Source organism: Tyto alba, unplaced genomic scaffold (genome assembly GCF_018691265.1).
Source record: "Tyto alba isolate M040663 unplaced genomic scaffold, T.alba_DEE_v4.0 Super-Scaffold_8, whole genome shotgun sequence".
NCBI classification, from domain to species: Eukaryota; Metazoa; Chordata; class Aves; order Strigiformes; family Tytonidae; genus Tyto; species Tyto alba.
The window spans coordinates 4,349,423-4,372,280 of NW_024881329.1; the positions used below are offsets into that span (position 1 = coordinate 4,349,423).

At 51.7% G+C, this 22,858-nt stretch overlaps 2 protein-coding genes across 2 annotated transcripts in view; one reads left to right on the top strand and one right to left on the bottom strand.

Moving 5' to 3' along the window:
* The window catches only part of SLC22A18 (solute carrier family 22 member 18), a 61,515-nt gene extending 46,647 nt beyond the window's left edge, over window positions 1–14,868 (top strand). Inside the window, exons 8-10 of the mRNA XM_032984964.2 lie at window positions 5,699–5,800; window positions 9,442–9,562; window positions 14,681–14,868. Coding sequence (XP_032840855.2) covers window positions 5,699–5,800; window positions 9,442–9,562; window positions 14,681–14,868 — 411 coding nt within the window. The remainder of the gene's footprint in view (window positions 1–5,698; window positions 5,801–9,441; window positions 9,563–14,680) is intronic.
* A 1,554-nt stretch (window positions 14,869–16,422) lies between these two features.
* On the bottom strand, window positions 16,423–18,013 carry PHLDA2 (pleckstrin homology like domain family A member 2). Its single transcript, XM_032984918.2, has 2 exons — window positions 17,448–18,013; window positions 16,423–16,858 (listed from the first exon to the last, which is right to left on the bottom strand). Exon 1 carries the CDS (start codon window positions 17,869–17,871, stop codon window positions 17,473–17,475), a length of 399 nt encoding a protein of 132 aa, XP_032840809.2. The 5' UTR covers window positions 17,872–18,013; the 3' UTR covers window positions 16,423–16,858; window positions 17,448–17,472.
* Between the last annotated feature and the right edge of the window lie 4,845 nt (window positions 18,014–22,858).

Genomic DNA, 22,858 nt, shown 5'->3' on the forward strand with positions numbered 1-22,858 from the left:
TCCCTTTGCCGAGTTGGCTGCCCACAGCATCCTCACCCTTCACCCCAGCACTGGTGGCACATCTCACTGCCACTTGTACCCCTGCATGGAGGGATGAGGCTCCCTTGCTGCAGCCCCCAGTCTGTCTCGTGGAGACCCGAGTGGCCCAAAGTAATATGTCTGCTGATGTGTTGTTGTAAAAGTTCCTGTAAGAGTACCTGTCCACGGGGAATGGGGGCTTCCTGGCCCTCTGGATGAAGCACTGGCCCAGGAGCTGGTGCCAATTTATTGTTTGTGGTTAGGCAAAGATCATCATCTAATAGCAGGGGATATTAGGAAGTGTGGGGCAGGCTCAAGTGCAGTGAGGGTGGGAAGGTGTCTCATTTCTGGGTCGGGACAGAGCCAAACGAGGTCAGAGAAGGGTGTGTGGAAAGGCAGTGTCATAGCACTGGGACAAAGAGCTGTCTGATGAGGAAACAAAGTTGTTGCTTAGAAAACAGAATATGACCAAGGCTGGAGTGGGATGATGGGGAAGTGCAAATAACAAGTGGGGGGTAATGCGAGCAATCCAGGGCTCTGCAGTGATGCTTGAAGCACCCTGATAGCGTGGGGCTGTCTGATGAGCTGGGACTGTGCCAGCATAAGTCGAGGAGGAGGAGTTGGGTGGGAGATAATGAAATGAGGAGGGGAAGGCAGACAGTGGGATGGGTACCTCTGCGCTGGGCGCCTTGCGTTGCAGCGATTCCCTTGCTCCTCATATGTTTGAAGCATCTTTATCTGATCATTGGTGGGTCTCCAGGCAAGAGGTGTGAGACCCCGTCAGGGATGCAATCCCTCTGTCCTCCGGGGCTGGGCTTCCAGAGGCCTCTCATCTCAGAAGCCATGCGAAAGAAATTTCCCTCATAGCAAATGCCTGGGAGTGTGAGATGCTTTTCAGTCTCCCTACAGAGAATAATTAATTTCATAATAATTTAAAATAATTTAACTTTGCATAATGAGCAGAAGCAGGCCTAGGCTCTGGCTTTTTTTGGAGTTGCGAGCACAATAGCATGGAGAACTTCCAGGCGTAGTATCTGGCTTGGAAAGTGCTGCTGGAGGATTAGGCAAGTGAAATACCTGGAGTCCCTGGTTGGTATCTAAAGTCACATCTGATGCTCAGATTTCAAACCACAGGAGGGGTTGGGGGGAGCTTTCTTTTAAGAACTTTTTCTCCAAAAAAACAAAGCAAAATGCACCAAACAAAAATGCTGGGTGGGACAAAGGGGTAGATATTTATAACCCTGAGGATCAAGAAATCATAAGACATCTGTTCTATTTACTGCATTTAAATTTGTATTGTTACACAAACTCCACCTCTAGCTGTGCAGCTTCTGGAGGGACAAGTTGGTACGGAGCGATCCTGAAAAGATGAGAGAGATTCCTGGAGGAGAGATTTACATTACGTATCATCTTATCACCAGTCTGTCCCTCTCGCTTTTTTTTTTTTTTTCCCCTGCACAGCAAAAGAGATGATTAAAGAGCCAGGGATTTAATTACAGCCAGGTATGCCTAAGGGGAAAACCCACTGGTGAAAGGACCTTGCAACAACAAACAGAAAGTTCTCCAGTTTCCTCGCTTTGAAGGATTTAAATCTGTGAAGGGGGGCGGGTTGGAAGGGGAAAGAAAGCGATTAGGCTGGAGTTTGCAAAACACATGGTCCTCTTCCCCCTGTTTGGCAAAGTGCTGCCTTCAGCACTTTGGTCCTCACCATCAGCTCTCCTCCCAGTCCCACCGCCCTCCTGCTCCTCTCCAAGACCTGAACTACTTCTCAAGCACTTTCTGGCATCGCCCTGTCAGGAAAACAACTTGCTTTTCCCCCGCCCAAGCTTTTGCACCATCTTCAGCCTGTGCAGAAAAGCATCATGATTTTTGTTGCCTGCTGTGGTCTGCCCTGGCTGGTGCCCCCCGCCATGCCTCCCACCCAGCCAGCACTGTTCTCGCCCTGGGAACTGCCAACCGGGCACAATCTCAAAGGCGAGATAGGAGTCCGGTGTGTGGGAGGCTGCTTCTGATGTGAATCGTGCTATCTGCGCTAGGGATGGGGCCCTGCACCTTCTCTGCTAGGCTGTACCAGCTTATCTGACCTGCTGCGCCTGCCTCTCCGACCTTCTCACATCTTTTCATTTCCAGGCTGTCGGGTGAAAGGGAATTTATTTTGTTGCTGGGCTCTGTCAAGCTTTCCATCAGTGCTGATGGAAGAATCTGTAGAAACAGCCCTGAGCTCAGAGGACCAACCGAACATCTGCATAACTCCTCTCACCTCCACGCTGAGGTTAGCTGCTTGCAGGTGCCAGTCCTGCTCAGCAGCAGCTCCATCCAGCAAAGCTAGTGCTTTGCTGTTCAAAAGTCTTCCAAAAACTAGCACCTTAAACCTTCAAACAGCAACAAACTTTTCCATCCTGAAAGGGACTCCTGAAATGAGCTTAACAATAAAATGGGTAATTGGCTCTTCTGAGCAAATGGGAGCTGCTGCCTTCCCACAAATCAAATACAGCAACAGAGGTAGAGAGTATTTTTCTTCATGATTAGCTGAACTAGTGTAACAAATCCCCAGTTTGGCAAATCCAGCAGAACGACAAGGAGAGATTTGGCTGTTCTTATGCATTTATTGCGAGACTTATTTGCCTTTAAAGAAGGAGGAGGGGAGGAAAAAAAGGGATGAGTTGGTTTTTCCTGTGACATGTGTACACAGCCACGGGCAGTGCCTGTTATTTCACTTGCAAACAATTTCCTCTCTCTTTTGTTTATTGATGACAGAAGGCATTCCAGCCAGGTACACTGGCTCTTCCCTGACTTCAAAGGAGGTCGGGTTACAAAGGCAAGCACCATCCAGGTGAAGGGAAATGCAGGAGTGGAAGGCCCATTGCAGTCGATCTCAAGGGGAGGTTATGTGCAAAGGAAAAGCCCAGAATGCTCCAGCAGGAATAAAAATAAGGATAAATCCCATTGCTGCATCGTTGGTGCCACCTGGGCTTGGCCATGGGAGTGGCAGTGGCCGAGTCATCTGCGATGGCCCTGCTACACCCTAGCCATGGCAGCACACATCCAAACCCTTCCATGGGAGAGTGCACATGAACCACCTTTTGCTTCCTCCTTCCCAAATGTGCCTGCGCGGGCGGCTGCTGCTCATGCAAACCTACAGAGTGTGCGCCCAGGGAAAACTGCAGGCTGGAAGCGAGGGGTTTACTGGTCTAAATTCAGACTGGAAGTGAGGTCAGAGCTCCTGGCAGCTGGAAACATTACCCAGCGCATAAATCAAGGTGCTGTGTCCAAAATCAAGACGATGGGGCCTTGCCTGACTGGGGCTCAGGGATGGACTGACAAACGACTGTTGTGTGGAGGGAGCCCAGCAGCCTGCATAACCCATGGGTGGGCTGCGGTCTGTATAACCCAAGGATGGCTGCTCAGCCCCAAAGGGAAAGCAGGTGACTTGGGCTGGCGCTTGCCCTTGGAAAAAGCCCCATCGCTGAGTCGGTTTGTTCAGCAGCGGTGTTTTACCTCGCGCTCGTATTGCCGCAGTCCGAGCGACGGGGAAGCCCGTGCGGAATGCCAGCCTCGGCACAAGGACCATCCCACTGCCCCGCTTGCTCCAGGGCCAGCCCGGTCTGCATCTCTCCAGGTCCTGCCTGCCCAGAGCCTGGCTTGTTGCCTGCACTAAGGTGCTCAGATGTAGTGACAGAGACGTTTTTGGGTACGCCGCTCCCACGGCCATCAGACCTGGCTGCTCTGGGATCTTGCTGGTGATATACCCCAATGACTCAAGGAAGGGCAGGGACCGGGCTGTACCTGCACGGTGTATCCCAATTAAATATGCCATTCAAGTCTGGGCAAATTGGGAAACATTTCCATTCCTCCAGTGGCTCAGCAGAGCTGAACTTCGGGTGATGCCACCACTGAGTCAAGCTGTGCCCTGCGATGGGGCTCAGCCCCCGTTCTGTGTGACTCAGCACAGCCCCGACCAGGGCGAGCCGGCAGGAGGGACTAGGAAGTTGCAAAACGTTAATGATGATTCTTCAGTTTAGGAGCACTCGGTTTACTGAAGTGTTACTCAGCGGCTTCTCCACCCACCCCCCGAGTAGGAGCCGCCAGGGCCGATATCAGCCTCCTCCTGGGTCCACGGCAGGGCTTTCCGTCAGGATGACTCAGGTCACCCCATGCATCGTCCACCAGTGTCCCCAAGGCCGCTCGGCGGGTGACACGACCCAGGAGAGACACGTGGGGCCGGTGCCACCATCACGCGTGGCCGGGCACGTGTCCGCCGAGCTCTCAAGCCCTGCCCAAGGGTGGGGATGGGGACAAAAAGGAGGCAGGAGAAGCGTTTACTGGGAATCAGAATGTCTGCTTGGCTCGATGTGCCCTTGTGACAAAAATCACTTGTGCTCTGAAACAAAGTGAAGGGCCAAATTTTGATGTTTTCCATTAAGTTGTAGCTTGTTGGAAATATATTCAGTTTGTAGCTATTGTTGTTAATGACAGCTTTATTTTCACTCTGTTACTATTTACTTTTTTCTTTTTTAAAATTTTGAGTAATTAAATTGCTTTTTCTGCACTGCTTGTCATAGATATAACATTTCCTTTCCTTTAACTTACTTTCTTGTTTGTTTTGCACTCATTTCCTTTCAGCTGAGTTTGGGTTTCACCCTTAGGACTAACACAGCAAGGCTGAGCGTGGCGTAGTGTCATTCCAGGTCCAGGCAGAGCAGTGGGGTTTTCTCCAGGTTGAGCTGCCATTAAAACGAAGCCGTCCTGCCAAACAAAGCAGTTTAAACTAGAGCTCTTCTTTCAAGTCAGAGGGGTTTTCGCTTGGATCAAACAAACCCTTTCAAGGCAGGGAAAGCTCGGTAGATTCCTATCTGTCCCTCCCCTGAAATGCAGTCGTTCAGGCTTCATTTTCACAGTGATCTCTTCTAGCCTCTGCTCTCTCATGTCCACTTGGGTCAGCATCATCTGAAGTATGGGAGATGCTGAACAGAGAAATAAAAGGGGAAATCTTTTTTCTGCAAAGTGATGGAAAAGCCACATAGTTTCTGGGATTTCATTTTTTTTGCTCCTCCTTCCCTCACCCTCTCCCCCAGTTTTTATTTAAAATCTGTAAAACCAGTTCCTCATCCTTTACGTCTGTGCATACTGCTGGGGTTGGGTATTAGCATCTCTGTCGTACTTGTTTCCTGCCTAAAAAAGATGAACCACCCAATTTGTATATTCATAGTTTCAAATAATGGCTAGAGAAGGTACAGGAAAAGAGGCATTTTCCTTCTCGGCACACAAATGTACATTTTTTCTTTTGAAGGACTCACCAAGAATTAAGACCTTAGTATTAACTGTATTTCACAAAAACGTCACAAGTTCATTAGAAAAAATCATTTGTACCTGCAAGCGTCTTTGGAAAGTTTCAGTCACCGTTGGTGAGTAAGCAGTGATGGTAAACTCAGGTGTGCACCCTGAGTAAAGACTTTCAGGTGATAGGATGGATCTCTCCCTAGGATGCAAAATGCTTGCAATAATGGATTGAGTCTTCCAGCCATTTACCGTGATAGCGAGGTCCCCTTTTCTCCAAAAAAGCAAGGGAATAACCCATTTGCTGCCTTTTACTTGCTTAAAGCACTGTAGCAATTATCTTTTGAGCTTGTTTAAATTGTTATATATTGGGCTTCACGGTATTTTTGTGCTTTTTTCCCAGGTTGTCCAGGGTCTGGTCATTGGAAAACTCACTAACCACTGCACAGAGAGGACCCTGCTGAGGCTCAGCATTGTCGTCTTCGCTGGCGTGGGCCTAGGCATGGTACGGTTCGGCGAGAAATCATCCGTGGTGCCTTTTAATAAAGCAGCAGCACAAGGTCCATGAGACCTGGCTGCAAGCTGTGCCCCCTGAAATGCCACCGCCAGCTTTGCCGGGTGGTCCTCGGGGGGAAGCCTGCTCTGCTCAGCCTCTGCACAGAGCCGTGCTCAGCGTAAGCACTGCACCAAAGAACAAGAGCAAGCCGTGTGAGTAATAGCTACAGGGATTAAAAAAAAAAAATTAATCTAGTACAGAAACTTGTTATGTCCCTCCTGAGTCACTAGTTTTGCATAGAAATCCTGCCCTCAGTCTTGTCAGCAACTGCATTTCCTGAACTACCCAGAAAGTAAATGAAGATTATGGGGAGGAAAATCATCGTAGGTTGTACCCTGCTACGAGACAGCGGAGGTTGTGTGCTCTTCTTCTGGGCCTGTATTTTTGCCTAATTTCCCCAAGCTGAAGCTATTTGGGGAAGGAGGTAGCAAGGCAATAAGTTTGTTCCTCCATTTTGGGATAAGCGATGTTACCCATCGCTGGTTGTGTCTGCACGGGCGATAGTTGATGCCAATCTCAAACGGTAATTGGAAAACCAAGTTGACGTAGGCAGCTCTGCCGGTAATCCTGTTTGCTCAGATAAGCCACTTTCAGCAAACCGATAGCTCTGCCCAGGCCACGGGGACACAGGATGGGGGCACACCATTCCCTGTCAGTGAGATGGGCCCAAAGGGTGGTCGAGCTGCCTCAGCCTTTCGACATTCCCTGCAGGATTTGGCCCCGAGCCTTGATGCTGGGATGCCAGTGCTCCCACCAGCACGGGTAGGATGGGTGCTGTTCCCACAACCGTTCCACAGCCACGGGGAGGTCAAGGCCAAATCCTGAGGGTATTAAGGCTCGTGGTTTCTAGCTACACAGATGAGATGAGGCACCTACACACCTTAGCTATTCTGAGGCTAAAACATGTGTCTGATAGGAGGCTGGGAAGGGAGGATGGCTGCAGATGAAGGGTTGGCTCTGCAGTTGGAGCACGGTCCCCCTCTTTGGGATTTTGGGGCTCACAGAGATGCTGCTGGGTGGTAGGATGCTCGGGAAGGGTCCCTCCCGGCTGGTGACACGTGGTTTTGCTGGCATCAATGTACTCCCTTAGCGTGGGACTTCTGCACAGGGCTTGGTGCTCCTGAGCACGGCCCAGGCAGGGTTTTGAAGGTCTCGCCGTTGTTTTTTGGTCATGGGTGGGAGCAATTAGGAGAGACCAGGGTGGACCTGGCCCATCTGCAGGCCTGAGCACTCCCAACCAGGTGCAGGGCAGGGTGCTGCTGGCACAGGCTCCCCGTGCTGAAGCCTGATCCCCTGGCAATCAGGCAGAGGAGCAACATGAAGTAAATGGCTTCTGTGCACTGACATCTCACTGAGAGGGAAGGCTGGAGACGGCTGGAGGTAGGAGAGAAAGCAGAGGGACACACGGTGCGGCACGGCTTGCAGCAGCTAATGCCCCAGAGCAGGGAGGCTCACGCTGGCTGCGCGGGAAGGGGATCTGGGAAGGGAAATGGTTTTAGAGTTGGCAATTACACCAAGCCCGGAGGGCTGTGGACATCCTGACAGCACAGGCCTGGGGACAAGGGTCAGCAATGACTTCCCACGAGAACTATTCATAGGCATACGCAGCTGCGATCCTCTTTGCTGGGGACGCCTTATTAAAAAGCACTCTTCGAGTGGCTGCCGAGAAAACATCCGTTTCTGGGGTGGCTTTCTGTCTCGGTGGGGTTGAGTGCCGACACAGTGGCAGGCCCCAAGTGCAGAGATTAATGCGTGAAGCTTTTAATCCTGCACAGCCGCCGGTGGAGGAGCATCCTGCCTGCTGTGCCCTTGCTGCATCTGGCCTCCAAATGAAGCAGATCCCCTCCCCAAAGCAGCAATCCTGGGAAGAGGCTGCAGGATGTTCCCAGCAATCGGCAGCTGGAGAAGGGAAGGGGTGGACCGGGGGCTCAGCAATAACACCTGGAAAAGGAGAGGAGGGGAGAACCAGTGTCTGATCTGCAGAGGCAAGACGGGAGCGCGTGGGCAGGGGTGTAGGAGGGCTTGGCGGTTGCAACGGGGAAGTTTTTCCCTTTGTCTGAAGGCACGGCTGTGCCTCGTCCTGCCTCGCTGCCTGCCTTTCCCAAGCGTCTGCATTTTCAGCCTGTCTGCTGAAACTCTTGGTCCTGCCTCCCTCACCTGAAAAATGCCTTCAGATCTCCTCAGGTCAAAAAGGCTGCTACTTACCCAGCGGCTGCGGAGTAGCAGAGACCAGGATCTGCCTGGCTGGGTCCTTTCTGAGTCCCGGGGGAGTGAGGAGCCATTTCCCCTGGTTTTACAGGAGGCACAGACATGGCCCCGCTCTTTTCTGCCCACTTGCTTCAGCCCATGAGGGAAATTGTACAAAGCCAAGGCCGGAGAGGTGAAACTGTTTTTTCCTATGAGCTCTGCAACGTTGTCCTGCAATGACACTTGCCCTAGCAAGGAATTATTCTACCTCTGTCTGAGTGTTTATGTAGCAAATACTTGTTCCTCTGTCTTTGTTCTCTGGTTCCTTAATCAGAAGTGCCTAGATCTTAACCAAAACGTAGGCAAAGAGCCCCTCCAAGGAGAGAAACCTGGCTATATGTGACTCTAGAAGAGAACTAGGAATAAACCTCAATATTTCCAAGTCATTAGTGAGCAATGTCTCTGGGCTTTTCCATCTTCTGTAGCCAAGAGGCAGGGACCAGATCTCAGGAGAGAGAACTCCAGAGAATGAAACTTCTGGCTAAACCAGAAACAGAAATGTTTTCCAGCCACAAGAACACACCTTGAGACATGGGTGAGGGCAGGAGACTTGCAAGAAAGGGGGAATTTCCTTTCCATGCCCCAAAGAAACCCATTCATTTGACCAGCAGGGCTTGTGAATGAGCCGAGAGCCGCTCTAGCCCCACGGCTGAGAGAGCCCCACTGCTATTGTTCCAGTATTAAACAGCTGGAGGGATGTCTCCGCTAAGAATATGTGCAATAACAAAATCATTACTCTCCCTAATTATGCTCGCTAATGTGCACTTATGGCCAGAAGACCTATTCCAGATTACTGAATTCAGTGAATTTATTAGCAAGGAAGCAGCAGAACAGGATTAGAAATCCCAAAGGTACAGCATTACATAATGCACAGCGCTCATTTATTTTGACAAGCTCAGTTTAGTTTTAATTATTTATGATAATGAACTGAAATGTCTTCTCTAGGCTGTTTTGTATAAGTAATGGAGGCTTCCTGAAGTACACCACATGCATCTGCTGTTCAACGTTTCCTCAGGAGTTGGACAAGAGACAGAAGATGGGGGGAAGGGTGCAGGGACGTCACTAATTCCCAGACACTAAAAATACCCACAGCAGTGCTGGAGAAACGTGCTGCCAGATTGTCGGGTATCATTTGCTACTTGCTCCACATGCTTGGAATAATTAACTGCAGACAAATGGTGGGCTATGAAGGACCCTACAATGGCCAAGGCTGTCAGCTGTGTCTCCCACAATTTACCCAAGTCATGGGTTTGACTCGTGATGTTTTTTCAGGTTGTTTCTTTGCACAAAGTCACTGCTTGTGCTCTCTAATGATCCGTGGTCCGTTGTGTCCTGTCCCTTAGGCCCTGATGAGGACTGTGTGGCACTACTGCATCATTGCAGTGCCACTGGTGTTCGCCTTCAGCATGCTGGGCACCATCACCGACAGCATCCTCACCAAGGCCGTCCCCTCCTCCGACACTGGTAAGACCCATCAAAAAAGATCAGACTGGTCTTTTCTGGTTTTTGAGTCCATCAGGTGCTTCCCAGCTCACCCCACTGCTATCAAACGCTGGGGCACATTCATGGGAAATGCCCAATTCCCCAGCAGACCCGGCTCGGCAGTTGCATGCGATGGGTGTCAGCAGAGCCGATGAACGGGGACCAGTGGTGCCAAAACAGGATGAGCTTGAACAACACTGAGCAACCATCCCATCCCCCAGCGCTCCCCGTCCTGTGCCGCCTGCTGACGCCCACAGTGGTGGGTGCAGTAAGGGCAGGCTCTCCCAAACACTCCTTTCCATGGGAAGTCAAGACATGTGGGGAAAAAAAAGCAAAACAAAAACAACTGCTTTTCCACCACGACAGTGACTGAGAGGGATGCTCATTCACACCTTTTAACTTAGGGCATCTCAGGAGGGTATTCTGGATCACCCTTTGGAAACATGCTTTGACTGATGCAGCAATTGCACCTCTCTCTATGTTTTGGCCATGTTTCAGTCTAAGAGTTACTGTATTTCTCTGTACAAGGCAGCTGAAATGCAGTGGTAGACACACAAATCTTTATACCTGTTTTTTTCTGTCAATGAAGGAAATATGCTTATGTTGCTGTCATGGGAGCCTTGCTGATTTTGTCCCAGGATGGAGCTGGGTTAACCCAGTTTGGCATCTTTTTCTCAAGCTCTTTCAGGGTTTGGTCCCTGACCTGCATTCACCAGGTGCCCAGGAGTCTCTCTGCTTTAGCTGAGCCTTTCTGGGATGCCAGCCTGCATCCTTCATCTTCCCTAGCAGCCATCTGAGCAGATACCTCAGCACAAATCCTACTGAGAATGGGAATTATTGTCTGCACAGCCCATTAGTGAAGTTTATAAAACACTTTTGAGATGTTTCTGGATGAAGAGCTTTTCTAAACGTCACTTCAGCAGTTTATTTGGAGAGCTGACCATCACATCTCTTACAAACGGTGGGAGCATGCGATCTCCAAGTGAGATACTTCTACCTGGGAGGACCACTTAGTTCCTGGGGAGGTGAGGATTGGGAATGTCTCAGCCCGTCTACTTGGCCAGGAAGAAAATCTGCTGTTTCATGAGTTGAAGCGATGCTTGTGCAAGGAGGGAGAGCGGGGGGGAAGGGCACCAAGCGGCTTTGGGACATACAGCCAAGCTGGAATTCATCCAGGCTCTTCTCAAAGGGGCTTTGTGAGGAAAACCGGAGCATTGCTTGGCGTTTAACGCCCAGAGGCAAGCTTTGGTCAGAGAGGAAAATGGATTTAGTTGCCTCACCCTGCTCCCCGCTTGCGTGTGTTGTTAGGTCAGCCTGCGCCTCGGCGGGACGGCTGGTCTCCGTACGGCAGGGCAGGACGGAGGCAGCTCGCGGGGGGGTGCAGATGGTCAGGAGGGGGTGGTGGGACATCGGGGGGGCCGTGGGCTAGCCGGGGCTTTCTCCTGCCCATCCATCCTGGGCTGATGCCGTGCCAAGTGCTACTACAAATTGCAGCGTTACAGCTGGCTCAAAACTGAGCATGCCGAGGAGGAATGCTGCTGGCACAGAGGGTCGCAGCACTGGGGGAAAACCTTGTACCCACCATTCCTCCCTGGCCCTCACCTTTCAATCGGTGTTTTCTCCTTGCAACGTTTCCAAGGGAAGAGGCATCTGATGGTTTTGTGCTTGTTTTGGACGCACCCGGGCAGGGGCCGGGGCAAAGGCAGGAATGCCTGACACAGCAGAGCCGGTGAGCTGCCTCTCCGCAGCAGCTGCGGCAGTGACGGCGTGGGTGTCTCGCAGAGAAATGCGGCTATTAAAATGCCTGCCATCCGTCTCTGGCTGTGGGTGGCACCCCGCAACGGCTGCTCCACCCGTACAGCAGCTAAAAGGCTGCTCCTTCCTCTGAGAGCCCGAGACCAGCTCTGCAAAGCGAGCACTTTGATGGCGCGTTAGAAATCCCTGCTTTTCTAAGAGCGTGGAAATCTGGCTTTATGAAAAAGCCTCACTGTCGCTGCGCCAAAAACCTAAGCGCTAGCTTGCAACAACTTTTAGCTAACGCAAGGAAATCACACATTGAGAATCTGCCTTTGGAAACATAATTTTTGAGCCTTGCTGCTGTCTTTTCATGATGCTTTTGCCAGCCTGGGGCTGGCAGAGCCCATGGAGGTTTTTCTTTGGGCCAGGGAGAGGCTTTCCGAGGAGCTGGAGTTTGGGCTGAGCTCAGGTGTCTGCCTCATCACAGGGCTGGAACGGATGGGGCGTTGCAGGAGGATAACCTGTCCACCCTTGCTAGACACTGAGTCACCCATCCTTGCCTTTTAAATAGGTGTCTCAGAAAGGGAACAGTGGGACACAGGACAGCACCATCCCTGGCACCCATCATTCTGCTTTCAGGAGCGATCCAAGGTCACTTCTTAGCAAGGCTGATGAGTTTGCCACTTGCTCCTCGCTTATGGCTGGGGCTGTGCACTGAAGAGAAGATAGCGGAAATGATTTCATTCGTTTGCCTTTGATTTTTTTTTTTTTTTTTTTTTCCCCTCTCCTCATCTTCAAAGGCAGGAAGGGAAAATTCTGCCCCACATGCACATGCTGCTCAGCTGGGCATGTGAGCCAGTGGGAGGGCAGCCCCAAGTCTTGGGGGGGCTTGCATCCGCACAAGCACTCCTTGTCAACCCCGGTCCCTCCCCGAGAATGGAGGTCTTGTTTCTGCACAGAGCCCCCCCTGGCCCTCGGGGGAGGGAGAGAGGAAGCCCAGCAGAGCCTCCCTGCGTAACGGGCCCACGTTTTGTGATTTTATTTGCGTGTCAGACGCAAAACCTTAGGAGGAGAGCTTGCAGCCAGGCGGGGCTCAGCGCGTTGAACCCCCCCAGCTTTGCTCAGGCTTTGCTGGTTCGAAGGCAGCCAATGGCGAGATGACCTAATCATTAAATCAGGCCCCGCGGGTGTGCGGCTGATCTGGGCCAGCACCATCTGAGCACAGCAACAGGATGTGAGCTGGAAAGGCGGGAGAGCCGGGGAGGAGGGATGGAGCCACCCGGCTTGGGGAGCTGCCAGCACCCAACCCTGAAACCTGCGGGAGGAGAGGAGGGCTGGGGCAGGAGGGGAGGATGGGCTCTTGGCCGGGACGGGTCATGCCAGCTGGGGGAAAAGGGGGAAAAAAAGCTGGGGAGGGAGAAAAAAGGGCAGGGAAGGTGCAGAAAGTGGGATAGCTGTGATGCAGAAGGTGAGCATGTGCGTTGGCAGAGCTGTGCAAAGTGACGCAGGAATATTTCTGCTGACATGGTGACTTGTCCCAGTTAAAAGTCTTGCCTTAAATAAGATCCAGCACATGCGCAGCTTTGCAGCAAAGCCAGGGACATGCTGCAGAGCTGAGGTTTACAATGTCCCAAAGCTCGAGGGTGTCTGACACGAGGGATCTAATTTAAGCCCATTAAACAGAAATTATCTTTCTCAGCAACATGTTGGGGAAGCGCAGAGGGAGAGCCCGGCCTTTTAAGAGGATGGATTTCTGCTCCAGAAAAAAAAAAAAATAAAGGAAAGGGAAAAAAGTTCCTCCTCAATCATAAGAGCCAGTTTGGCAATTGTATGTAGTAATTAGTTTAATTCAAATACCTGGAGGGGAAAAAATAATTGCAAAACCTGCCCAGAAAGTTTGGTGGTTGTGGGATGGTTCCCATTGGCAAAGGGTCAAGGCGAGGTCCCACCCATGGCCTTTGTGTTCCCATGCGCGGGAGGAGCACTCGGCAGCGCTTCCCGGGAGATTTCCCTCTCCGCACGGCTACGCCCTCGACTCGGGCTCATTGCACAAGTATTTTAAGCATGCTGATAAAAGCCCAGCAGTCGCTGGCCGGAGTTACGCGAACACCTGGCTGCCTCTCCTCTCCTGGAGCCGGGGATCATTTCCCCGTGGCTACCCACGTTCAATATCGCGCTCGGCTCCACATCGTCTTGCGTGCAGGGCAGCAGCATCCTCATCCTGCCCATTGTGTGGTGACAATGCCTCAATGCATGTCTTGGTGGAAAAGTGATGCCAACAGCCCAAATAATCATACTAATATTTTAAAAAAAAAAAAAAAAAGAATAATAAAAAAAAAAAAAAAAAAAATAAAAATAAAAAAAAAAAAAGAATAAAAAAAAAAATTGCAAGCATCATTTCAGAGTAGGGCACATGCTTCTTGCACATGCTGCCGGCTTGCCCTTCCTCCCAGTGTTGGGGGCTAATGATTTTCTTGCCAGCCAGGTATGTTCTGCTCCCCCGAGTGTGATAGCCATCCTGCGCAATAACCGCCGGGCAAAGAGCGCGCAGGGTGCGTGGGGGACAGCTTTGCGTCCCGTGGGACGTCCCAGCTGTCCGGCTGCACGTGGAAAAAAACTGCCTTTGCCAAACTGGAGGTGCTTCCCCGTCGGCGGGGTTCCTGTTAATGATGCAAATGGGAGAGCTGCTGCAGGGGCAACCGGCCCAGCCGGGTGAAGGGCTCACATTTCCATCCAAATTGAAATATCCGTTCTTTTTGCAAAGGGGGGTGGGGGAGTATCTCAAGGGTGTTCAGTCTTTATCTGTGGTTTTTATTTATTTATTCTTAAAGACCTAGTTAGACCTAAGCCTCTCGGTACTGCTAAGCCCTCGAGAGCTGTTCCTCTGTCCCACACGAGAATAAACAGCAATAGCAGCTTGGGTGGAAGAGGGGCCTCTTGGGCAATTATGACATTGGAAGAATCTGTGTGATTTGCTTGGAAGTCTCAAACACGACCTGAGAAATTACCTCGCCACCCCTTACCCCATGCAATAGTTACCAGCCCTTTGCTGGCTGTGATGTTGAGAAGCAGCTTCTGGGGCCAAAGGCATCCCTGGGCCCTGGCGAAGGCAGCGGTGGGCACCGACTTGCCTTTCGGGCCACGATACGGTCGTGGTGGAAACTCATCCCAATGCCTCCAGGAGTCCTGAGCCTTAACAAACCCTAACTGGCTCTCTCTAAATTAACGCTATTTGAAGTGATTTGCTACTACTGTGGGGGGACACCATCAGGGATGAAGGGGATCCTGCACCCTCTTCTCTGCATTTTCATCCCAAGACTCGCTCTCACCCTGCTGTCTGTGTGTCTCTGCCGTCTCTCCCAGGTACCATGCTCGGGATTTGCGCCTCGGTGCAGCCCTTGACCCGGACCGTGGGCCCAACCATCGGTGGAGTTTTATACAAACAATTTGGAGTCTCCTCCTTCGGTTATTTACAGCTAGCTGTCAATATAGCTCTGTTCGTTTACCTCTTAAAGAATAAAATCCCACTGAGAGAGGTGAAAAGCCAATAATTCAGTTGCAAGAAAGCAACCTCCTCACTTTTTCCACAGAAATAAAGATGGTGTTGAGTTTCATCTTTGATTCCATAAACCTGGAATAAACCCGTTTGAACAATACCTTGCATTTCATCAACATTTGCATCTAGAGGAAAGGCCAGATCAGCTTGCAAAGGCCTTGGAGCCGTGCTGGGGCAGCTGGCAGCCGCGGGACCCCGGGAGCTATCGGGTTCCCCGCCGCAGCCGTGGCTGTCACTGCAGGCAATCGCCCCAGATCCTCAGCTGTTGTCAGTCAGCATTCCTGCTTGGATTCACCGAAACTAAGGGGATTAGGAGCCAGTGCCTCTGCTCTGGTTTGGCCTGTTATTTCACCTCCTCTGCACTGGCACCAAGGAAAATCAGGGTAAAACACACCTGCTTCTGAGTGTCAGTTTGCTGCATTAAACCCGCACCTCTGGCATTCTCGTGCTAGAGGGGGACCGAGGCCAAAGGCTTTCAAATGCTGCGGCCAAAGGTTCGCTACATGCACAGCTCAAATCATCTGCAACCCTGCCCCTGCACAAGCCTGGCGGGCAGCAGCGGAGCTGCCAGCAGCGTGCCAGGAGGATGCAAAGCCCCAGCATGGCACGCTGCAGTGCCAGAGACTCCCCGCTGCTTCCAGAAATGGGGGGGATTTTCTCTCACTCTTACTACAGGCTGTTTGTAATTACACACTTTGCAGCTTCCTCTAGTACAAAGTCTCCTGAGAGAATTGCACCGATATTGGGAGGGGGAAAATTACCTGATTAAAATTACCAAGTTTGCAGCATCAGTAGCTAGGACTTTGCCTGATAAGCTCATAGTCCTGACTGCCAGAGCAGAGTCCTGTGTTGCAGCATTGCTCTCGAGAAAGCCTGGGTTAGTGATAATTGAGCCTCGCAAGATAAAGCTTTAGCACTTTTATCCAAAAAAATTAGCTGCTTTTTTTCTCTCCAAGCTTCTTGGTCCAGGTACTACAGGAAAAAAAAAAAAAAAAAAAAAAAAAAAAAGACTGTTTCTGTTCTTCCCAGTTATCCCGTAGAGATTTAACTTGCTCTAGAGCCTGCAGAGGTGGAGGAAGAGGAGAGAGCGAGTTCAGCTTGCTTTGCTGCAAAGCTGAGGAATCCCATTGAGCGCCGGCGCTGTGTTATTCCGAAATCAAGAATCCAGTTTTCTGCCTTAGCACAGCTCTAACCTACGGGGGCTGAGGGGAGGACGCAGGGCATTAGCAAACAGCAGCATTTTACTGTTGCAGGGAGCTCTTGCGCTTTCTGCAGCTGCCATTACTCGATTATAGGGGAAAGCGCTTCAAAAGGAGCGCTTATCCAAACTGTGGTTGGCTTTTCTGTTTCCACCACTGACCAGAATTGGACCTCAACACGCTCCCTGGTCAGGAGACGAGGCCAAACACAAATGGGTTATCTGGGCTTTCTCCACCTCCCGCTGCCCAGTCCAGGGCACCAGAAAGCTGAGCTTACCCACTCTTGTTAAGCCACTACACCACTGCCCGCTCCACAAACATGCCTCAACAAAAGCTACTGCAGCCCAGAGTATAGTAATAAAAAGTGAACATTTCAAGTAATTTATTTGGAATGGACATATTAATGCAAAAGCAATATTAAGACCAGTAACTGCTGAAAGACATTCATCATAATAAATACAAATATAGATACTACAAATAATTTAAATTGTGTTTAACACCACCAGTCAGTGTTGAATCTTCCTTGCGTCTCATAAATAGAAGATAATCGTTCGCAAAGCTGTGCCACTCAAAACACGTGGACGCTTTGCTAGAAGTCCTTTACAAAAGTCTTTGGTTTTTCTTTAAATGCATCTCAGGCAAAGCTCAGGGCTCTTTGCTCAGCAGCCTCACCGGGCTTGGAGAAAACCAAGCTGCTTCCAGCTCTCTTCTTTGCTTTCCTTCATTGGTACCCTGTCCCATTTCAGTCCAAGACACTTGATCTGGTTTATCATCCAGTGGTATGTTCTGCAGGCAGCAAGGGAAAGCAGGTTAGTGAAACGAACAGGACAGAGGGGCAGAAAAAGAAAAAAAAAAGGGGGGGGGGGGGGGAGGGACGGTGGGCTTTCAAGGGAGAGTAAGCATTTGTTTTCACAGATAGCATATTTTTAGAAAATTCAGTGAGAAAAGCACTGCCAAATGCCATTTTATATTTCCACCCCGCCACAGCTGTACTTCTTAGCGCCCTGCCTAAGCCCAGCTCCCACCAGAAAGAAATCGCATCGGGAAAGGGGAGCGAGCCCCCAAACTCCTGCGCTGAAGCAGCCGGGCAGCACATCCCGGTGTGGTGGGGCGGCCGGGCACCTCCGCCGGCCACAGAAGCGCCGCGGAGGGGGGTGGAGGGGGTGGAAGGGGGGGGGGGGCCTCCCGGCCGAAAAAAAAAAAAAAAAAAAAAAAAAAAATAGAAAAAGGGGGGAGGGCGGTGAGCGGTGCGGGGGGAGCCCGGACCGCTCGTCCGATTTGCCAAAGCGGGTCGGGGGGGGAATAATCAAAACTGCCTTACACGGACCGGGAAGGCCCGGGGGGGGGGGGGGGGAAGCGGGGGGGGGGTGCTCACCTGTGTCCGGGGGGGCAGCGGCGGCTCAGGGCGCCCGGGCCAGCCGCCGCTCCTGGGCGCCCGCCGCCTGCTCCAGCTCCTGGCGGCTCTTGAAGTCCTGGATAGCCCGCTTGTTCTGGAAGTCGATGAGGGCCATGGTGATGGAGGCGTTCCAGCAGCTCTGGTCCGGGCACCGAAAGTCAATCTCCTTGCGGTCCTTGGTGACGATGGTGAAGTAGATGTACTTGCCCGTGCGCTCCACGCAGTCCACCTTGAGGATGGAGCCGAAGCCCAGCTCCTTGCCCTTGGCCCGCTTGTGCCCGTCGGGGAAGAGGCTGAGGCTGTCCTTGGTCAGCACCACCAGCTTCTTTTTCCACAGCTGGAAAAGGCTGTCGCTCCGCTTCTCCAGCTCGCCCTCGCGGATCACCTCGGCTTGCATCTTCATCCTCCCTCCCGCTGCGGCTCCGGCTCCGGCTCCGGCTGCGGCCCCGACTCCTGCTCGGGCGGCGATGACCGAGCCTCGCCGCGCCGGGAACAATTTATTGCAATGAATCAGCGCCGGGCGCCTTCCGGTGCCTCCCCCGGGGAGCCCGGCCCGCCGCCCCCGCGCCGCCCCGCCTCCCGCCCGCCCCCCGCCTGCGGGGCCGGGGGGGGGGTCCCCCGGGAGCAAAGGGGAGGGTGCTGGATGCTGCTCCGCCTCGGCGGGCGGGATGGAGCGGGGAGGTGGGTGCCTCCCCGAGGGACCCCATCTTCGCTGCCGCCGTGGGCAGGGGGACAGCGGCCACCTCCTGAAGGCCCCGGGGCCCCAATTCTGCCCCTCAACCCCGCCACATGCGTTTCCTCGGCCCAGCAGGGATAGCCCCTCCCGTGAGGATGGGGCCACAATGACCTGACTCACCCCCACCTCGCCCCTCTGAGCCCTCTCTGCTGCTTCTCTGCTGCACACCGAGGTACGCGATGCTCCCCCAGCCGTGGTCCTGGACCCCGGGCATCCCTGCCACGTTGGGTCTGCCCTGGCACCACCTCCACCCGGCGCAGAGGGGCCCGAGCCCCGCCTGTGGTGGGCAGCTTCCAGCTCCCACGGGCATCTGGTTCAAGCCCCAGCCCCCCCGTCACCCCCAGCCAGGACCTGGCCAAGCCCTCCAGCTTCATCACCCTGCACCCAGCCGGCTCTGCACCTTCACCATCAGCCCTTCCTGCATCCTTTCCTCGGGGCACCCCACCTCTCCAGTTTTGCATCAACACTGCTCCCCTTTACCTTTTTTGTTGTCCCCTGCAATCACTGGGTTTACCCCATTTTCTTCCCCCCAGCCCACTCCCACCTCTCAGGGAAGGCGCTGGTTCGTTATAGTCTGGCCAGTGCCCAGCACCACAGAGCAAATCAGTAAAGGCTGTGGCAGTTGGAGGTGATATTTAAGAAGCACGTGCAAGCCTGCAATCTGTTCCTCCTGTACACCCTTCATTTTGGTAGTTGACACAAGGCTGATCCAGCTTCCTAGCCGTTGCCTCAATGCTGCAGCCGAGGGCAGGGCTGTGCTTAATGAGCTTATTCCCACTGTTTCTAAAGCAGTATTTGCTCAGCTACATACTTTGTGCAGCATCACCCTTTGGACTTTGAGCCCTGTTTCCCCTCCATCGTCTTTCTTGAATGACCGACGCCTCTGTAGGTGTTTGCAAGCCAAACCCCAGAGGTGAGCTTACAAAGCGAGGCCTGGCCCCTTTGAAGAACTTGGCGGCATTCCCGGGGACTTCGGGAGGGTCAGGAGCCCATTCCCAGGAACAAATCAGAGCTACGGCCAAACCCATTTCCGCTGCAAATCCCTCTTCAGCCGGAGTACACGGCCGCGCTTTGATAATTCACAGCAGCGCGCACATCTGCGGGGAGGGCCGGAACAAAGGTGGGGTCTGTGCCGTGCTCTCGGGGTGGGTGAATGAGCTGGGAATGATCCAGCTGGGCTTCTCAGGGTGGGCTGGGCTGGGCACCGCTCTGGGAAGACCACGCTGGCCATCACTGGGGGAGCAGCCACAGACCGTGCACGGAGCGGCCTCCCGTCACGTGAAGAGCTAGCTGCAGGCTTTTCCCTGAAAGCCAACACTATATCACCGTGCGATTTGTTTCAGTGAGGGGAACAGCCCAGGCTGGCTTACAATTAGGCTGCACATCCACATTTTCTGGACAAATGCTGGTCTGCTCTGTAAAATAAGTTCCTGGCCAAAAGGCCCCATAAGGGAGCTGAAGCCAGCCACGAGCAGAGCTGGATCTTAAGCAGAAATCATTATGATATTTTTAATTGGGCCCCAAAATACAACAGGGAATGGCCTTTGTGCACAGGAAATGGGACACCACTTCAAAAAGAGTAAAAAAATTGAGGCAGCAAGTCAGGAGCATACAAGGAACATCTGGAGGAAGGCTCCCGGTATGGAAAGGCTGCAGGACTTGACATGTTTGTGCACACCTTGCTTCAAAAGGTCCGGTTGAAAAAAAAAATGAATTCACTTTTAAATGAAACTCGCATCTGTGGATGCGGGGTCAGCAGCCCGCTTTGGTCTCTGTCTTTCCGCTTTTGCTTTCATCTGAGTGATTTTTCTTATGCATTTATCTATCATTTTGAAAAATTCAAAGCCTCCTCCGGCTGTCACTGCAGTCATCTTAGCACTGGCCAAATTAGAAAACTGCTAGAAAAATAAAGGTTTATTAGGAAAAAGAAGTGAAAAAAATTGCTCACAGTGTAGGAAAAGGTAGATTCTTGAAGAACAGGGGCCCTAGTTCCCAGTACACGTCCACTGTAGGAAGGCTCCATTTTTTTGCATAGCATGAGCTTGTTAAGTGGATAACCACATAAAAGGAAAGTCCAGTCTATTAAAATACCACAATTTTAGGTCTCTGGCATTGTGACCATGCAACAATTCCATAAAGTAGGTTTTAAAGCCTATTTAGCTTCACTGAGACGGAAAGCAAAGGTGACTCTTAACTGAAGCCAAAGTGGGCAGCAAAGTCAAATCATGGCCAGACTCCTACAGGAGCGCATCTCGGGAAAGAACAGGGAGCTTCAAGGAGCTCGGAGCAATCTTCCCTGGGAAACGTGGTAATTCCTTACAAGTAAATAGCACAGCCCTAATCCTAGTGCATGCCGTGGTAGGTGTTACAAGTATACAGCACTGGCTTTGCTTGGAAAAAGAAAAAGCATGTATATTGCCTTGTTTTTTAAATAATAGGGGTTAATAACCTAGGTGAGGAGCCGACAGCAGAGTGCTAATTTCATCTGCTGTGCACTTGGGGAACGGGGTAAGAGAGGCGATGCAGCCCTGCACTGTACCCTGGCACCAAAGCTTGGGACAAGCATGGGACGATTGTCACAGTGTGGCTTGAGTACGTGTAGGTAGTGGGTGGCTTTGATAATTAAGGCCCACGACCCAGCTTTAGCAGATAGGAGCTCTGGGTGATTGCAGTTCGGGTGACTGCTGCTCTCTCTGTCCAAGCTGGGGCTGGTGGCTTGGAGAAACCTGTCGCTGCCTTTAGTTTGGGTTTAATTTAGTTTGGTTTAGTTGTGTTACCAGCAAGAGCAAGAGAAGACATTTTTTTCTTGCAACCCACCGTGTCGCCATGCCTGTGCCTCAGCAGTGTGTGAGATCCCAAATACAGCTACCCTGGCTACCCTTAAGAAAGGTCATCAGGCACCAGCCCTTTGTTACCCCCTCAGTACAAGAAATCTGCAGGAATTTTAAAATTTGGGGATTTGTTGCTCTTCTTAGAAAAGAGGGAAGACTATCACAGTGGGGTGTGTTAACCAGGGGGAGCTGATGGGAGATGCACTGACATTCACTGGAGCCTGGTCCCACGTGGCCGTCTCCCTCTTCCCACGCTCACCAGGGATGCTGGTACTACCCTCCGCTTCCCCTCGAGCAAGATCTCTTCTAGTAAAGGCATTTTTAAAAGCCTACATGGCCATTTGGCATGAAAGTGTGGCTTCAGCCCTCTCCCAGGCGAAGGGAATAGCAGTGGGTTGCTGTGGGGGGAGGGATGCTTGTCCGTGCATGTGTGTGTGTGTGTGTGTTGTGTATAGGGATTTTCTTGCGGGTGTGGGAGGGGGTGTCCACACTCAGCCTCGCCAGATGGGCTGGCGGCACCGGCTCTGGCAGGCTGGGTGGCTGGCTCTGCCACGGCACGTGTCCCTTAAGTGGGCTCCTGCTCTGGAGAAGGGATCTGATCATCGTTTCAGAGTCGCGGTAGCACAGCACAGCAGCCACACGGGCACTGCCAGGAGGAGCCCATGCTCTGAGGTCAAGGCTGAGGATGGGCTCACACCAAGGGAAAATGCAAAAAAAAAAAAAAAAAAAACGGGGTTTGGGCAATTTACCTCCGCTGCAGCTCTCTCCATGTGCCCATTAGCAGGATCTGCTAGTTTTTCTGTGGGATTTAGCAATGCATTTAAGCCTGCCAAGGTCTCTGGCTGGCCCCAACAGTGCAGCTCCCTCCCAAGAGATGCAGAAGCTCACGCTGCAGCCATCAGCCATTGCAAGGTACCAGCGTTCCTGCTGCCATTGTGTTCTTATTCCCATTGTCACTCTGTAATCCCAGAGATGTACAACTCCTCTCTGAGGGGCCTGTTCCTGGAGAAGGACCCCAACTTTCACTGGCATTACACTGGCTTCTCAGCAGCAGAGGAAAGGTGGAGACCCAAGGCTTTATAACTTCTTTTATTATAATGATTTAAACTTCACCTCTGTAGGGAAAAAGCTGTGTTACAGGACTGCCATTGTAATTCTGACAGCTGAAGTCGATTAGTAACAGAGAAATGTATGCTCTTGCATTGTAAATTGTTGCCCTCCAAGTTTATATTTGGGCATAGCTGTATCCACAGGCATGTATAGCTAGAGTTTAGTATAGTGACCACCGAATCGCCTAGGAAACCTGTACTCAAAAAATCCTTAAATAGTCATGAGCGAAGGGTGTGGCTTGCTACTGTGGAAAGATTGTGAGCACCAGCATTTTTTTCATGCTTTTCACATTTTTTTCCCCATTTTTTCACATTTTCATACATTTCATGTATGTGCTTTGTTTTGTTTTGTTTTGTTTTAAAACTAGATTATTCCAGAATATCTCTGGGAAGTTTTTCATTACAGTTCCTTATTATTCTTCTCCTTCAGAAATGTCCTGGCACAAACAGATGCCATTGGGCCCCCCAGATCCCACTGGTCAGGTGTTGGGTGCCGGTCCCAACGCTGAAGAACTCCTGAAGGGATGTGGAGCCCCTCAGGGGCAGCTGCCCAAGATGGAGACACCCTGTGAGGGGGCTCAATCTCACTTTGGGTGATTTCAGGTCTTTCCATAAGCACAGAGGGGGATCACGTACTTCAAGATGACCAAGTTCGGGTGAAGAAGCTCTTCTCTTAGGGACAGTTCACTTAGAAAGGTCTCAGCCAGAAAGGGA

Excerpts from the sequence above, each read along its gene's own strand:
- PHLDA2 (XM_032984918.2), bottom strand. The coding sequence starts at position 17,871 with ATGAAGATGCAAGCCGAGGTGATCCGCGAGGGCGAGCTGGAGAAGCGG.